This window comes from Aspergillus undulatus (assembly GCF_047715775.1).
Source record: "Aspergillus undulatus strain CBS 261.88 unplaced genomic scaffold BDV17scaffold_30, whole genome shotgun sequence".
Lineage (NCBI taxonomy): Eukaryota > Fungi > Ascomycota > Eurotiomycetes > Eurotiales > Aspergillaceae > Aspergillus > Aspergillus undulatus.
The window spans coordinates 169,829-187,456 of NW_027396634.1; the positions used below are offsets into that span (position 1 = coordinate 169,829).

Sequence of the window (17,628 nt, forward strand, 5' to 3'; positions counted from 1 at the left end):
TGCATGTCTTTCACATACATCCTGATTTGCTGCTGTTGATCTGCGGCAGTGTGGCTGGTGCCCATAATGTGAGACAATCCAGTCCCTGATGGTGGTCAGACAAGTCTGCCTTGGCCCGTGGTTGACTTGCTTGACACGAGCTGTGGCTTCCGCATCGTGGCTCTGCTGTGGCGGGGCCTCTTTCATGATTCAAGGCAGACTCAATCAATCAGTCAATCCCAGACAGAAGATGTCATGGAAAAATCGAGGAAAATCAGAGGCAAGTGTATAGACAGTGGCTTCTCTAGACAGAGGGTGAGTGGTGCTCTGGCTTGTGCCTGAATCCGGGATATTCTCTCCGTGTTAACGTGTGGAGACGGTGGAGATAAAGTCAAGAACAGGAACCAGACTCCAGAGCCCAGAGTATGGCGATTATTTGTGTCAACATCTGAAGGGAAAAGTGACTCTGATCGATAGAGGGTCTGCGTTGCTGCTGTCAATAATTCTCAGCCTCTGGTTTGGCGCCGACAGTCCTGCAGTGTCGTGATCGATCAATCCTGCAGCGACCACCTCCCAAGGCACATCCTCCTTTCTGTCCCCCACCTCTGTCCTTCGTCTCCCCTCCCTGTCAGTGTCATTTCGCTGTCAGCCCTGCTCGTCACTCTCTTTTCTCCCTCAGAGCCTCCTCCTCCCACCTCCTGTCATCATTCTTATCCACCCTCCCTACTTCATGCCACCAACTCGGCCCGCTTCCTATCGGTGCGCCTTGCCTCACCTACAGTAGCCTCTCCCTCTATTATTATCCTACTCCTGCCTTGCTTAGGCCTGCTTGTTGCGCGCTCCGCCCTCGACCTCGACGTCATATTGCCTATTGGGTCAGAAGCATTCTGGTTTCATCAATCATTCGAGAATTCGGGGATCAGCGCTGAATGACCTAGACCGGCGCTGGACATCGGGCAACGTTGGCGGCTTGTCCTTATATACACAGTTGTCCCGAGCCGTTGCCCCATCTGCTTTTAATGTCCTCCCTGACCACATCGACTATGTTCTAGGGATGTCCCTCGTGACCCTTTTCACTGGGTACTAGCGACAAGTACTTGATCGAACATACGCGCGAAAGAAGTAAACCAACTTCTGCCTTTATCCATCTGGCTGTCATTGCGAAGTCCTGCTTTGACTGAGTGCAGAAGATGTCGGCAGTTTCACCTCAGTTCGTTCAGGGCGACTCCACCGATAGAAACTATGAACCCCAACTTTCCAACTTATACCTTTCCACGGCACTTGACCCCGAAGAAGAAGAGTTTCAGCAGTCCGGAATCCATCTGACGCCCGTTGAAGACCGAACCAGCGCTTGGAATAGCTCCACATCCCCGCCAGAACACCCTGCCAACCATGTCTCGACACCAGCAAATAATGAGGGGTATGGTACCTCGTACTCTGAATTCCTCAGCCCCGCCGACGACTGGACGAGTGATATAAGCGGCCATACGTCGCCCGCTGATTTAATGATGCCGAATGCCTGGCCGACCAGCCCTGCGCCGGCTCAGAACATACAGACATCGGCGCCGCAGCAGTATGCTTCCCATCCGTCATCACCTCAAGCGACCATGAATCCCTCCCAGCTTCTCACACCTAATTTGACCAACAACCCAAGCCCATCTTCGGATACGGCGAGTGCCAGAGGCCACCAAGCTTCGCGGTCACATCATCCTCCCATACCTCGCTTAATCACGACACCTGACACTTTGAACCCTCGTCAAGCTCCTGAATCGCTCCCAGCAATAAGTCCGATCGTTAAGGTGGAAAGCTACTCTCGGGGTGATTCACCCGTCAGAGATAGCTTTTCAACGAACCGTCGCCCGAGCCAGTCCTCCGTACATCTGTCCCCCGGAGGAATGTCCAATGCCTCGGAAGAAGATTTGACGATGGAGACAGACCGACACTCGGTATCGAGGTCAGCCGATGGGGCATGGGTTCGGAATGGGCTTACAGGCCACTCTGGCCTGGCGCCTGATGCACGGGGCGATGAATATGCCCCCAGTCCAAATGAAATGGAATCCCAGCGAAAGCTGGCCGAACGAAACGCCGACATATGGACATGGTCCGAGGCCGTCAGTGAGGCTCATAGCGAAGCTGATGATGAATATCCACCGAGAGGACGTCCCGGCCATCATGTCAATAGGCGCCGGGCGAAGAGCACCGGTGATCCTTCACTTCACCAACAGGATTATTTCAGTCTCAAGTCACCAAGTCAGCCGGCGGTTCCCGGGCCAGGCCTTTTGCTCCAGGAGACAAGTGAGTATAGCGATGACGGGACGGTGTCTTCAGACCCCGTTAGTGTGAATGAGACGAGATTCGTCCAAGAGGGTTCAGAGATTACACCTCAAGAGCCTCGGAACACAGAGTTAGATGGGCAGCAGTCTCATGAGTTTCTAGGATCTCATCCATGGCGCGATGCTGAGGTCGATGCCGTCCCGCGAACAACACAGATCCAACCGGCCAGTTCTACGCAAGCAATGGTCGAGTTTCAGAGACGTGCTCGAGAAAACGACACGTTGTCCCGTGTGGCGACTTGGGGCACGCGCGATCTCGACGCCCACAGTATCAGATCTTTCCAGCAGATGAACCTCAGTTGCGACGGGAAGGAGAAGAAGCACGAGAGGCGACCCAGCCTTCTTAAATACTTCCCACAAAAGACAAGCAATCTTTTGAAGCGCCAACGCCAAAGGACCGATCTCTCTACCTTTGGGCCTGTTCCTGAAGGCGAAGTTCAGGATGCGGAAATTAGACCTGCGCCTACGAGAAAGGACAGCTTTCCGCGTCGGAAGCTCAGTCTCGGTTTCTCCAACAAGTCTTCTAACTATAGCATCGGGGGTGCAGTTATGGCGACTACAAGGCAGGTAGCTGCTATTGGCGGCAAAGATTCTTTGAATGTCGTTTCTCCAAGCTCAACGAGCAAACCTTGGAACTCTATCAAGGTTCGAGGGCGGAGTCGAAGTGAGGTGCCTAGTAGCGCACCGGGTCTGTTTGAGCTCATGACAAGTCATGGAGGACCGCCAGTCCCCAACATCAACTACTCTGAGCCTACGGAAGACGAATCAGCTCAACAGACGAAACAAGACCACGATGCTGCCGAGGACGAGGACGATGATGACAACGATGAGAAAGGCCTTGTCATGGATTTCCCAATCCCGCCTAACTTACCGGTCCCGACACTGGAAGGGTTCAGGACGCAGATTCTTCAGCTCAACCCACGTCTCGAGCCGGGTTTGATCGACCGGTTTGCACACGAGCAGGTTCGGCGATACAAAAGGTTGATCGAGATCAAACAGAATCACGCAAAGGATATTAGCCGGGGTAAATGCAAGGCCGGTAAAGCCTGCTTCGCCCTAGGCGGCAAAGCCAGACTTCTACCACCGCGTGCATCTGCCCAGGATGCAGATTCACATACCCAGTTCCAGATACCTGGTCGAGGCGAGGCGGAAGAAGGTCCTGATGCTTTGGGAGAGACCACCATTGCCGCAGCCCAATTTCCTCCAGGCGTCCCGCTTCCGCCGCAACAGGTCACTTTGTTACCGGCCGAGTTTGAATGTATGGTTTGCTTCAGTGTGAAGAAATTTCAGAAGCCATCGGATTGGACCAAGCACATCTACGAAGATGTGCAACCATTTACTTGCACGTTTCCGGACTGTTCCGATCCCAAGTCCTTCAAGCGAAAGGCTGACTGGGTCCGACACGAGAGCGAGCGGCATCGACAGCTCGAATGGTGGGAATGCTCGTTCACTGACTGTCGCCACAAGTGCTACCGAAAGGACAATTTCGTGCAGCACCTTGTTCGGGAACACAAGTTGCCAGAACCCAAAGTCAAGAAGTCGAAGAATAAGTCACCATCAGGGAAGGCAAATGGCCCGATTACCCCTGAAAGGCAAGAAGAACTCAATCGTGAGCACGAGATCAATAAGCTCTGGGATCTTGTGGAGAGCTGCCGGTACGAAACGACGAAAAGCCCCAGAGAAGAGCCCTGTCGGTTCTGTGGCAATGTCTGTACCAACTGGAAGAAACTCACCGTGCATCTGGCCAAACATATGGAGCAACTGGCGATCCCGATTTTGGGTCTGGTGGACGAAAGAAATTTCTCCCTTAACAACGGCACATCGACTGGCAACCCAGATACCCGTTCCGAACAGCTGTCGATCACTCCAGAAGCCAGCGATTTTGCACCAAGATTGAACACTGGGGTGGGTGAGGGCTTTGGCTCGTCCGTCAACTTCGCGCAGACTCAGTACACGAATGGTCATACGGCTCCCGTGTCTGAGTCACTAGCGATGCCGTTCAATGCCAATGCGTCATATATACCAGCTACATCAATGCCCATGGATACGACAACCAACCAGTTGAATAATTTCGACGGCGTCTCGCCGTATGCGACACATAACGGAGGGCTGTCTGGACCGAATGAGCTGGTCGAGGATCAATCACGGCTCATGGCCATGCATCAGCACCAGAACTCGGTCACCTACCCTCCGCCGTTCAACGCCGGGCCGCGACTGCAGATCTCCAATCAAGACCTGAGGTTGCTGCCGGAATATGGCAACATCTCCATGTCCCCCACGGAGATGCAGTACGATCCACATAGCGCGGTGTACGTGTCCGCCCCTGGGGATGGCCACTATAATACCTACCACGGACCAATGGCATCGGGGATGCAGTACAATGCAGGGGGATACCAAGGCCAAGGTCAGTGAGTCGCCGTCTCAACGGGCTTTGATTTCCGACATAGTTTGTGTTTGTGATACCCTAGCGGCAGGTTTGACAGATCGTGGGGTGCAGTTTGGGTAACGTTCGATCGGCAACGGTATATTTTTACTCGATTGGGAAGAGGATTGGCGTCTCATCTCGATCATTTCCTTGATTTTGCATTTGCCATGTTGCGAACCATACGATTGGAGTCGTCATTGTTCCTTCAGCCATTGTTGTGCGACGCGATCGATCGGCGTCTATATATACCCCTTGCGAGAACCTATTGTTTGGCCGGATGGCATGCACGACATTCCTATACTGTTTTTGTATATTGGCATTGACAATTGGGAAATTGGGTGTAGAATTGGGCTGATGTTATCTATCTGAATTGATGATCACACTATACTTGCCTTGGCGCTTGAGATGTCAGTAGTAGACTTGACTGCGATCGACAACTAAGCTGGCTGTCACTAACCTTACAAAGTCCAGACTACTCTGTTAAGACTCCTTACAGGCACAGCCACGCATCTCCAACAGTGCAGACAGACAGAATGATATCTTCGGCACTGGCGAATGAGAATTTTGCTTACCCGCGGATGCCTCACCCTCTGCAGCCTTCATGCAGCAACCCTGCTCCGGCCTGTTCTCGTCCGCTATACACATCTCTCCTGTCATGTCTTCTCGCGTGGGGTCCTGGACCCCAACAATGCAAAATCTCTCCCCTTCAATAATGCCCTTCTTCTGTCTACCTTCTCTCTCTCCTTTGCTTTTTTTGCTTTTTCACTTCCCAGTCCCCGACTCTCCATCTTTCTTTTTCCGGGCTGCGACGATTGTCCGATTACTCAAGCTCGACCCGCCCGGATAGTCTTCTTGGGTTAGCGACAATTAAGAGGCCGATCACCTGTCACTCTCATTTCATGGTGTAAGACCCGACTTCCAGAACAGCCCATCTGTGTCCATCGTCCTATATGACTACCCTTCATCCGGCTCTCACCGACCTTTTGCCTGCTTTCTTGGTCTTGTCGCTTTCTTTGCATGTGCCTTGTTGTCGATAACACAGGACCCTGCATAGATTGGGAGATATTTGGACGTTCTGGTGGTCGCACCGGCTGCCACTATGAGTGTAGGTACCCGCCCAGCCTCCAAGTCCCGGGATTGCCTTATCTTCTTGAAATGGCGTCAATCAAATATTCCTTTGTCAATAATACGAGGGATATAATAGATTTGAATATCCATGCTGATTTCGCCAGGGGCTCAACAACGCCTGGGATCATACCAGCGATGTCCTGCAGGGTATCAGTTCGGCGCCCCAAGCCGAGCTTTCACCCCACGGCCACCATCCCGACCTGACACCCAGCGATCCAGCTTCATTCCTGGGCTTTCAAATCGGACCTGATCCGAATGTTGTATCTCACAGCCACACCTCGTTTCTCAATCAATGGCCGCCACCCAAGCAGTCAACATCGCCAACCCCACAGCTCGAGTATGCCCACTACTCCTCGGCGCGGTTCATGAGCAACCAGGACTCATGGAATCCACTGCAAGTCACCGGCGTGCCTGCCAACGTGACGTTCTCCATGCGACCCCTAGGCCGAGTCCCCCAAATGGGCATGGGCATGGGTATGGGCGTGCTTGACCGGCGGTGCTCCGATGGGCATCCTAGCACATACACGTCTTCTGAGACAGGCGAGACGACGAGCCAGTACAATGGCTTGCACTCTTCTGACTCGGGTTATAGCAGCCGTAGCTGCACGACGCGCTCTATTGCTACCTCGTATGCTGTGGATTCCGCCTGCAGTCCGTTTGCGCAGCAAGATTGCGAACAAGATGAGAAACCGGCACGCATTGATCTCGGTTCAGCGCACCAGGGGGAGGTATTGGATCTCGCGGAGCGGACAGAGTCTCCGGCACCGTCTCTAATCTGTCACGATGTCATCAAGTGCGATTACCCGGGCTGTTCGTGGGTTGGCAAGTGCCCGTCAGATAAACGGTATGTCCTAGACTTCGGGTCAGTCCTCGCTGATAGAAATCTGAAACTTATTCTCTCAGGAAACACGAAGCTCGACACAGGAAGCTATTCAAATGCGACGAGCCGAATTGTACGCGCAAGGAAGGCTTCGGTACCATCAACGACCTCGCACGACATAAAAAATGCGTCCACAAGAAGGAGCCAGAGCGCGGGCCAAAGATTCTATATATGTGCTTTGGGCTCAATTGCCCGCGGAGCACCAAGAAGTGGCCTCGTCTAGACAATTTCCGGCAGCATCTTGCTCGCATGCATAGTGATGACGACATTGAGGAGCTGCTGCGGAGGCAAGCTGATCCTGATGACTGCTATGGAGACTGTCGAAACTGACATGCTTAGGTCGCACGAGTGGTATCAGAACTGCGTCAAGGCGCATGGTATCACTTCAGTTGCCACAGACAATATGCCTGACATGACATCGTCGCAGGCCCAGCAAATCTTCGAACCCGATACGGTTATACCGGACGCCGACCACGAGTTTCGAGACCAATTCGCCCCGATTCACACCTCTTTCCAACCTTCAAACATATTAATGCCTGAAAATATCAAGAGACTCGATGAAGACCATGATTTAGGGCCCACTCCACCACAACCAATGGAGCTATCCGAACTCTCAACGCTCAATTTAGAGCCAGCACTAGAGCAGAAAGTGTGTCCTTCGCAATTTGTCAACCAGAGACACGATAAGATGGATGACATGATTTCTGAAGCAGCTCATAGCGTGATCAACGCCATGACGAAGATGATCAACAACCACCAGCGAAGGCGCGGCCATTTTGGGGAGGATGATCCGGCCGACGAAGAAGGCGAACTCTCAGATCGCAACCGAGAAATCCTGCAGAAGATTCTTAGTACGGCCTCGGGGCTTCTGGCGGAGAGTCCCGGAAATGGAAATGGAAACGGGAATAGAAATAGCACGCCCTATGAGAATGCCAATGCCGGTACCAGCACTGGCTCAGACTGGATACAATGTGAGTTCTGCTCGAAACAGACGCGTCTACGCTGTGAGATGAAGTAAGTTTGTCTCAAAGAAGTTGCACAATGCTAACAAGTTTATTCTATAGAAAGCACCAGAAGCGGCACGAACGGCCATACGGATGCACCTTCTCCAAGTGCTACAAGACATTCGGCAGCAAGGCGGACTGGAAGCACCATGAGCAGTCTCAACATTTTGGTGTCCAGGGATGGCATTGTACACTTCCTATTCCCACATCTACCACCAGAAGTCGGGGTCCCGATCAAAGTGCGATATGCGCACGCACATTTAACAAACAAGACGCCTACACGCGCCACCTCAAAAAGCGCACAAGATCTCTGACAACAAGGAAATCCAAATATCAATCTGCAAGGATCAATTAGGCTGGAAGGGCGAACCACAATTCTGGTGCGGGTTTTGCCAGGGTATTGTTCATCTGAGGGGAAATCGTCTCACGGCTTGGAATCAGCGTTTTGATCACATTGATCGGGACCATTTCAAGACGGGCGAACGTGTTGAAGACTGGTATTTTCCGGAGGGGTTCGGGATGAAAGGTCGAGAGCTGGAGAATATACAAGGCATGAGTATAGTGGGCGAGGTAAACTGGCAGGATCATGAGGGCAAGCCCGGTAATAATAATTACGGCGCCGAATCTGGGTCTGAATTGGCAGACGGCAGCTACCTGGATCGTCGGCATACGATTCTCAAAAACGGCGAGAGCGAGAGTCTGAGCGCCATGTCGGTTAATCAGGGCTCACGTCTCGAAGCACGACCACAACCACATTCACAGTATCTACACACACATACGGGGCCTTCTCAAATCCACTCTGAGCAGCCGAAGAGCCGGAAAAGGAAGCTACGCTCTGTGATTGAAGCCGCGTCTGGGAGTGCGCCTCTGGCCCCTAGACCGTCTCCGTTCATCAAGACTGCGACTGCGATGGAAAAGATGGAGACGAGATTGAGGCCGCGAACTCACGCTCCTGCCTTGAATTTGAAACACCTAGCAAGGCATCAGCGTTGGCATTAAAATTAATGGGGGACATGTTATGGATGGCAAATATATATATATAATGTAATTCAAAGGTGCTTGATAATTGATACCACTTAGCGAGATAGTCATAATTAGCAAGTTGTGGAGGGGAAATATCTGAAGGGTTACAGAATATATATATGACGAACAAAGCAATTCAAACACTACAAAATCATGACACCACAGTCAACAGGGTACATATAGAATAAATAATAAAAAAAGGATAGACCCACGCACATACACATATCATACACACATCCAATCAAAAGCAAAAGAAATCTACTTCTTCCCCCCCGTAACCTCCCTAACCTCCCTCTCCAACGCCGCAAGTTGTTCTACGCAGACCCAGTTAGCCTTTCAACCACGTTCTCCCAAATAAAGCCCACTAGAAAAAAGAACAAGGTAAATACTAACGCCCCTTCCCCACCTTAACCTCCTCCATCTCAAGCTTCACCCAAGTCCAGTAAATAACCTGGTAGGTGAAGACAGCGCCCAGGAAAACTTTTGCGTAGGGGCTTGCCCAGGCTTTGTAGCGAGACATCTGCCTTCATCAACAAAAATTCTGAGGAAATGGTATTGGAGAAGGGGAGATGTAGGCAAGACTTACTCCTTCTTTGTAGGCGTTTGGTTGTTGGCCGCTACCGCGGTCTGGTTGTTGTGGTGGTGGGTGTGGCGGCATGCCGGTGTTTAGGCGGGGGTTTGAGGTTGTGAGGGTTCTGCGGGTGAGGGCCTGGGGGATGGATAGGGGAAGTCTGAGACGGGGACGCATGTCTAATTTCATTTCTTGCGATTCTAAGGTAATTATGAAATTGACATGGTAGCGTTGTTGTATACAGCAGCTGTCGGGCGAGTGATGTCTGAATGAGTCAGCAGTCACATGATATCAAGAGGGCGGCTCAGGGTCAAATCAAGAAGCGGATTAGGCGAGGGCGAACAAGCGGGGAGGAAGTCAAAAGGCGATAAGCTCATGCAGCAGCGGAGCAAGAAAGTTGTCTACGTTTGTTGTCTTTTCTTCACTCTTTGCTCGCTTTTTGCCAGACCCGGGGACGCCTGAGCAGGCCGGGATACGGCCATTTCAATGCTCGAAATCGCCAAAATGAATCATTTCAGGTTATTTTGCATATTCTACGACGCTGGAACCGATGGCGTTGTGATGTTTACAGTGGGCTCTGATGTGCTGGTTTTTCGGTGATCTCGGTCCAGCTTGATTGCTTTTCGACTGGAGGTGAGGACCCGAAAAGGTGGGGGCGCGACCGCCTCTGCCTCAGCGCTCAGGCAGGACTCGCGCTTGCCGCCCACGCTAGGCCCAATGTGGTGCTACCTGTGGCTGATCCTGTGGCTCGGCAGCCGCCCGAAGGAGGACAAGAGTCCAGTCTCGCAGTGTGAGAGATCGTGCTTCACTGAGAAAGACCGAAAAAGCCATCGCGCTCAACGCCTCGGAAAGTCGACTTGAATCCCAGCGACTTTCAAGGACATGCTGTCGCGTGTTGTGTCGGCACTGATCTCTTTGTTGCATAGGTGTGTGCATTGTTTGGTCCTCACTGAGTTTTGATTTTCGTTGCGCTGAACTGACCCCCATCGACCCAGAGTGATACCCAGCTCTGGTGCTTGTCAGGCTACCCATCGACCTTCAAGCACTGCCTAGACGCGTTTTTTCTCACTTTGTTCAGTTCACCCCTCGCTCGTTTATTGTTGGCTTCTCTTGCTCGTCGTCGCGCATTGTTCTGTACCCAGCCGCCGACGACCTGACTTCTACATTCGATTGCCTTTCACATCAGCATCATCGGAACTCGACTTTTCGCTAGTGACCCCATATTTATGACAATAGCGTCGCTGAGTCACTGCGTGTGAAAGACGATTGAGGTGTGATTGAGAACTCATCCGGTGAGTCTATGAATTGAGCCAGCAGCGATCTTGCGCTTCTCGGACTCTTATCACTACTCTTGCTCTACGGCTCGCACCTTCCTTGTTCTGCTCGCATCCTTCCATACCTTCAGTGCATAACTGTCTCCCTCGCTGACAAATATCTTCACCACAGACCTTTTGCTTTAACAATGACTCGCACGAAACGTTCACTCGAGGAAATCGCCAACAAATCCGACTCAGATGATGACGATTATAGCGACCACCCCGTTCGTTCCAGCCGACGCTCAGCTTCCAAGTCAAAGTCGAAGAAATCTTCCCGGCCATCAAAGAAAAAGGCCCGCCGCGACTCTGACGACGACATAGTCTCCGATGACGACGATCTCAGTGAACTTGACGACTTCTCATTTGAGGGCTCTGCTGACGAAGAAGATGAAAACGCGCCACGAACTGCTCGGGGAACTGTTGCGCGGAGAGCCGCCACCAATAGACCTGTCTACGACGAAGGCGATTCGGAAAGCATCGACGACGAGGAAGACGACGTGGTTTCATCGCCCAAAAAGGTGGTGAAGCTGAAAGTGGGTACGGGTCTTAAGAAGCAGGCGGACAACTACACTCGGCGAACAACGCGACGTACTCGCGACGCGTCTGAAGATATTTATGCATTGACGAACTCGGGTCGTCATGCTCAGACAGTAGAAAGAGGTACCCGTAGCCCTGAAGCGGAGCGGGGCCGCCGTTCGTCTCGCGGGTCTAAACGCGCTCCCGAGGCTGATATTGAAGAGGCTGACGCGGAAATGGAGGACCCGGACGTCATCGAAGAAACTGTGACCGAAATCAAGGCGTCGCAACTGGAGATCTCAGAAAGCGCCCCGAACTCGTTCCAAGATGACGGTGGACAGGGTGCAGCTGCTGAAGATTCTGGCTTCGTGCCGGAGTCTGAAAATGGGGAAGCGAGGGAAGAGGAGGACGATGACGATGATGAGGGCCCAATTACGAGGCGGAGAACTAGGCCGAACCGCAGCCAGGAAGACACTCAGGAAGATGCTACACAGCCAGACGATGGAGAAGAGACCAGACTTCGGCGCTCGAGTCGCAAGAAGCCCAAGTCATCGCAACGAAAAAATGACGAGGAGAGTGATTTTGAGCCAGAGGAGGAGGAATCTCATGACGAAGATGAGTTGTCGCAGTCTGGGAAGTCTCAGGGTTCCCCGCGCAAAGCTAGCCAAGCCCGCGACGAAGATTACGAGAGCTCGACCGGCCGGCGCCCAGGCCTTCGCAAAAGGGTTTCGCGGTCACGTGGAGAATCTGAGGCTGCTGATATTGCAGAGGAGTTGGCCGAGGAGCTTCATGATCTTAGAGGAAGCCGTCCGCGTCGTCGAGTACAGCAAGAAATTGTATATGAAAAACCTCGACGCAGCCGGAAGGACGTTGATTACCGAATAATACGCCCCGATCTAGTCCTCCCGATAGAGGAGGCTGAGAATGAAGTCAACGAATCCCCCTCGCGGCGAGGCGGCCGCGGTGGTGCTGCTAGTATCTGGCAGCGTACACTATTCCCAACATATGGACCCTTTGGGGGCGGCGGGCCGTCCGCAATCTTGGGTCCGCCTGGGGCACATGCTGCCACTGGAGGAGTTGATAGCGACAGTAGCGATGACGAAGGAATGCAGCACCCCAAAGGATCAATATCAGGGCCAGCTGGCGGATCATTACCACTTCCTGGAGTCACCACTCAAACACACGGTGCCGACGCAGTCCAAGGCCACTCTGGGACACCAGCTAACCTTGGCCGCGTCAAGGATAAGCAAGCCCTAGCCGATGCAGATCCACTTGGCGTTGACATGAAGGTCAACTTCGACAGCGTTGGAGGCTTACAAGGCCATATTGACCAGTTGAAGGAGATGGTATCTCTCCCACTTCTGTACCCAGAGATCTTTCAGCGCTTTCACATCGTTCCACCCCGTGGTGTTCTCTTCCATGGACCTCCTGGTACTGGTAAAACCCTGCTGGCCAGAGCTTTGGCCAACAGTGTCAGCTCGGAAGGCCGCAAGGTCACTTTCTACATGAGAAAAGGAGCCGATGCACTTAGTAAATGGGTCGGAGAAGCTGAAAGACAACTTCGTCTTCTTTTCGAAGAAGCTCGCAAGACTCAGCCAAGTATAATCTTCTTTGACGAAATCGATGGTAAGCCTATTCTCATTCAGCGTAAGTTTGACTACTAACTTGTTCAAGGATTGGCCCCTGTCCGGTCAAGCAAGCAGGAGCAGATACACGCGTCGATCGTCTCCACCCTTTTGGCATTGATGGACGGCATGGATGGTCGTGGTCAAGTCATTGTCATTGGCGCTACAAATCGTCCGGACTCTATTGACCCTGCTCTCCGCCGTCCGGGTCGCTTCGACCGAGAATTCTACTTCCCCCTGCCCAACACCGAAGGCCGCCGTGCCATCCTAGACATTCACACCAAAGGCTGGGACCCACCGCTGCAACCCGCCATCAAGGATGAGCTTGCAGAGATCACAAAGGGCTATGGAGGCGCTGATTTACGTGCCCTTTGCACGGAAGCCGCGCTCAATGCGGTGCAGCGCAGATATCCTCAAATCTACAAGTCCGACAAGAAGCTTCTCATCGACCCCAAGACGATAGAGGTTACACCCAAAGACTTTATGCTGGCGACCAAGAAAATGGTGCCTTCGTCGGAGAGATCGTCAACGACCGGTGCTTCACAGTTACCCAAGTCCGTCGAACCTCTACTGCGTCAGCCTTTGTTTGAGCTCAAGAGTATCCTGTCAGAAATTCTCCCACAGCGCAAGAGACTTACCGCTTTGGAGGAGGCGCAGTTTGAAGAGCCGGAAGAGTCGACGAGAGGCTTCCAGCGTGAGCAAATGCAGCAGGAGTTTGAACGCTCGCGGGTTTTTAGACCTAGGTTATTACTACGGGGTACTCTGGGGATGGGTCAGCAGTACCTGGCAGGCGCTCTCCTACACCACTTTGAAGGTCTTCACGTCCAGTCATTCGATCTTCCAACATTACTTAGCGACTCAACCCGGTCTCCTGAAGCGGCCGTCATCCAGCTTTTCGCCGAGGTAAAACGGCATAAGCCAAGTGTTATCTATATCCCTGGCCTTCAGAACTGGTCAGATACCGTTGGCCAGGCTGTGATATCCACATTCCTGGGTCTCTTACGGTCAATTCCTGCCACAGACCCCGTTTTATTGCTCGGGATAATGGAGGCTAGCCCTGAGAATGTGGACACTGGGCTGGTGAAAAATCTCTTTGGCTACTCGAGGCGAAACACCTTTGAGCTCACAGCGCCAGGTCACGAGGCACGGCATGAGTATTTTGCCAAGGTTGTTGACCTCATCAAAGCTTCTCCTTCTCATCTTCCTGATCCTGATAATCGGAAGAAGAGGCAGCTGGAAGAGCTGGAGGTTGCGCCGCCCCCACCCCCGCAGGAGAAGACGCTTTCAAAGGAACAGCTCAAGGCCCAAAAGAAGAAAGATTACCAGACATTGAATCTGTTGAAGATCCGTATCCAGCCTATTATGGACCAGATCAAGAAGTACAAGCGGTTCAGGACCGGCGTCATTGACGAATCTCAGATTCGTTATCTGTGGGAGGAAGAGGATCCCAACATTGTCTCGAGCGATCTGCCCATCGAGCAGCGGACGACGTTCCGACCGTTCGAGAAAGCTCGCGACAAGCATGGGGTTCTTGGTCTCCGAGAAGCAGTGTCTGGCAAATTCTTTTACAATTTGGAGATAGTCACTATTGAGAAGCGACTTTCCAACGGCTACTACAAGCGGCCAAAGGACTTTTTGGCGGACATTAAGCGGCTAGCCAAGGATGCGCGACAGCTCAATGACCAGGAACGTCTGCTTCGTGCCAACGAGCTTCTTTCCAATGTCGAGGTGGATATTGCTACCATTGAACAGGCTGAGCCGGCGCTCGTGGCTGAGTGTGAGAACGTTTATCTTCGAGAGCTGGAGCGAGAGAAGGCTGCGCTGGAAAAGGCCAAAAAGGCTCAAGAGGAGGAGGAAGCAGCCCATAGAGTTCCCCACGGGAACACAGAATCGGATCCGTCAAGTGGCCCCGTGGTACTCGGCGCGTCGTTCCCAGATCTTGGTCCTCAAATTCCTGGCCGACCAGTGACGCCTACCCGACCGTCGACTGTGAGCTTCATCACTAATGGTTACCACCGAGGTGATGGCTCAGATCTGAACGACTCGCATCAAATCAACGGCTCGCATGGGTCACACCCTGACGGGGATGGAGATGTTTACATGACCAACTCTGATCATTCCGCTGGGAAGGATACGCAGGCAAGCTCTTTTGGGCCTTCCGCACAGCCTAAGCCGGCATACTCCATGACGGCCCCTTCGCAGCAGGTCAGGCGGGAGTCTGGTCTTTCGAGCTTCTCCCAGAAGGGGCCTATGACCCCCATGGCCCCAGGATCCCAGCCGGGAGACTATACCAATGAAGCTTCGACCACGCAAACGACATCAGATAAGAAGTCGTCCGATCAGTCGTCTCACCCGCAGCACTACACCCAGAGCCCAATGGTCATGCACGGTGGGCGACATGATTACCCAGATCTCACCTTATACCCCGACCGTGTGTCACAGGAGGAACATCTTCCTGATACCCAGCAAGGCGATAGCAGCCAACCGTCTCCTCCTCAGCCACGCGAATATCAACCTGCACGCATTGACGTCACCGGCCCGAGCCAGTCTCAAGCCAAGTCGCAACCCCCTGTTCCTCTTTTCGACGCCGCTTCTAGACAACCAACCGTGTTACAGTCCCTGCTCAATAACGAGGACGAATCACCGAAACTGATCATCGATCATGAGTACGTCCGCAATCTGCATAAAGAAATGACGCAGCGGACGAGTGGTTGCTCTGTCGAGCAGCTCGAGCAGATCAACACCGCGCTGATGGACTTCCTCTGGCACACGCGCAGCGACTGGAACCGCAGCAAGGTGGCGGTAGGCATTCAGAACGCGTTCAATGATGTCCTCGAAGACATGCAAGCCGTGCAGGAAATTGGGCCGATAAGCCAGAAGACAAAGGACCAGCTCGGCGCGCTCTATTAAATTTCCCCTACCTTCACCCACTGTTATCTTCCTTACCCCAACTAGTCACATTTTGCACGTTTGGTTCTCTCTTGACATTGGCAGCAGCAAGCATGGAGTTTTGTAATGAGATCAATGGCGGATATAGGATTTTTGTTCTTTAGTTCTCTCTCACCATCACTATTGTTATTTTCTTTTCATACCTCGTTTTGCCTCTCGCAGGGCTGTTCTCGATGTTGCGTTAGCCTGACCCGAGAGTGAGCTTTCCTTTGCCTTCCACCTTCGCATGGAATCTACCTGTACTATTGAAACGAATCTAAATGTCCAGATCTGAATAGCCTGGCCCATATTCAAAGTAGCTGTATTCTCTGTGTTCATAACCGAAAACTACTGAAGGTGCGTGCTCTGTCCGTTAAGTAGTTGGTGGTCGGTGGTCGAACTATAAGCTTACTCCGTAGGGCTCTCTGCAGGGGCGGAGCATGTGACGAGGCCAAGACACCAGCCTGGCCTTTGGATCATCGACATTCATTCACTTTATTCACATCACCTTCACGCGGCCATTTACTCCACAGGGCACTGGGAATAGAAGTTTTTCCTTTTTACCTTTTTCTTCTCGCCTCCAACATTTGCATCCCTGGCACTAGCGAGCAAACACCCTGATATGACCAACTAAAATCGAGCGACCACCGCCCGCCGCATTTCCTATATCCGAACCAACTCAACCTCCTCGATCCCTCCCCACTCACAAACAACCGGCACAATGGTCGACTGGGTTACCCTCCTCGTACCAGTCGCCTATCTCAGCGTCCTAGTCGGCTCCCTCGCAACCTTCTCCTCCTTATACCGCAAGCGCAAAGCCCGTACGTCCAATGTCCAGTCCACCAATTCCCTACCTACCCACCAACAATTACCCAAACTGCCATAGCCAGGCTTACTGCCTTGCCATTACAACACCCTAACTAACAAACCTTTCTTTCTATAGGAAAGGCCACCTCCCTAGAACCATGGTTCCCGCCACACCTCCAACGAGACATCTACTTCTCCCTGCTGCACTTTGAACCATCATCGAAAGAAAAGGAGAAGGAGAAGAAGGTACCCGAGTCGATCCTCAAGGCCGCGCTCCTCCGCCGCGCAATGGAAGACATTAGGCGCGTCATGGCCCTTCGCAGCCAGAAGCAAGCCTTGTCGATGCTTCTCCAGCGGGGCAGTGTAGGCGACGACCTGTGGCAGCGGTTCCTGCGCGCGGAGAAGGAGATGGAGGATGAGGTTAGGGATGTTGTTACCGAGGTTGGTTACATTTCCCCCTATTTCTTAACGGGATACAGGGGGTGAAAGGTACATGGTACTAATGGACTACAAACAGGCAAACGCCTACGTCCCCAACTGGGGCCAGACAATCTTCCAATCCGCAAACGAAATGGTCAACAATGCGATCGTGCGTGAGCGGCTAGAAAGACACCAGCGAAAGCTGGACGAGGAGAAGGCATGGTGGGAGAAGCGCCGCGCCGGAATTCAGGAGGGGTTCATGAAGGAGTTGGATGCCGAGAAGCCCACTGGTACTATTCCCGATGCTGCTGCTCCCGCAGCCGTGCCTGCTACTGCGGCCGCAGAAATCGAAGAGAAAAAGGCTGAGACGTCAGACTCGGCGCGGCCTTCGACTCCGGCGGCTCCGCCTGCTCCGGTTGTGACGGAGAGTGATGAAGATGCGGTGCTTGTTGAGGCGGATGAGCAGGGCGTGGCGGCTAGTCCGGCGAGTACGGCGAGTCAGAAGAGTCCTGGTGGGGGAAAGAAGAAGAAGAAGGGGAAGAAATGAAGTAATTAGTTGCATTATTGGTTGGGGTTTAGAGGGTTACATTTGTTACTTCCTCTTTATTTTATCAAAACTTACTTCGTCTTATGTACTATGAACGGGTTTACACACGATTTGGCTACTCTTACG

At 52.6% G+C, this 17,628-nt stretch overlaps 5 protein-coding genes across 5 annotated transcripts; 4 read left to right on the forward strand and 1 right to left on the reverse strand.

Moving 5' to 3' along the window:
• Positions 1 to 677: 677 nt before the first annotated feature.
• On the forward strand, positions 678 to 4,814 carry BDV17DRAFT_114342 (putative C2H2 finger domain protein). Its single transcript, XM_073753904.1, has one exon. It carries the CDS (start codon positions 1,170 to 1,172, stop codon positions 4,722 to 4,724), a length of 3,555 nt encoding a protein of 1,184 aa, XP_073614734.1. The 5' UTR covers positions 678 to 1,169; the 3' UTR covers positions 4,725 to 4,814.
• A 1,022-nt stretch (positions 4,815 to 5,836) lies between these two features.
• Positions 5,837 to 8,748, forward strand: BDV17DRAFT_292175 (putative C2H2 finger domain protein; the record flags this gene model as incomplete). Its single annotated transcript, XM_073762317.1, has 6 exons — positions 5,837 to 5,842; positions 5,970 to 6,709; positions 6,769 to 6,918; positions 7,085 to 7,759; positions 7,810 to 7,988; positions 8,048 to 8,748. The coding sequence occupies 6 exons, from the start codon at positions 5,837 to 5,839 to the stop codon at positions 8,746 to 8,748; spliced, it is 2,451 nt and encodes an 816-aa protein (XP_073614735.1).
• A 282-nt stretch (positions 8,749 to 9,030) lies between these two features.
• On the reverse strand, positions 9,031 to 9,520 carry BDV17DRAFT_292176 (uncharacterized protein; the record flags this gene model as incomplete). The annotated part of the gene is made up of 3 exons (XM_073762318.1): positions 9,031 to 9,086; positions 9,166 to 9,292; positions 9,359 to 9,520. 3 exons carry the CDS (start codon positions 9,518 to 9,520, stop codon positions 9,031 to 9,033), a joined length of 345 nt encoding a protein of 114 aa, XP_073614736.1.
• Positions 9,521 to 10,805: 1,285 nt separating this feature from the next.
• On the forward strand, positions 10,806 to 15,710 carry BDV17DRAFT_282347 (chromatin segregase YTA7; the record flags this gene model as incomplete). Its single annotated transcript, XM_073760185.1, has 2 exons — positions 10,806 to 12,801; positions 12,850 to 15,710. 2 exons carry the CDS (start codon positions 10,806 to 10,808, stop codon positions 15,708 to 15,710), a joined length of 4,857 nt encoding a protein of 1,618 aa, XP_073614737.1.
• A 526-nt stretch (positions 15,711 to 16,236) lies between these two features.
• On the forward strand, positions 16,237 to 17,627 carry BDV17DRAFT_114771 (Sec63 complex subunit SEC66). The gene is made up of 3 exons (XM_073753907.1): positions 16,237 to 16,549; positions 16,672 to 16,976; positions 17,053 to 17,627. The coding sequence occupies exons 1-3, from the start codon at positions 16,450 to 16,452 to the stop codon at positions 17,500 to 17,502; spliced, it is 855 nt and encodes a 284-aa protein (XP_073614738.1). The 5' UTR covers positions 16,237 to 16,449; the 3' UTR covers positions 17,503 to 17,627.
• Position 17,628: the final 1 nt, after the last annotated feature.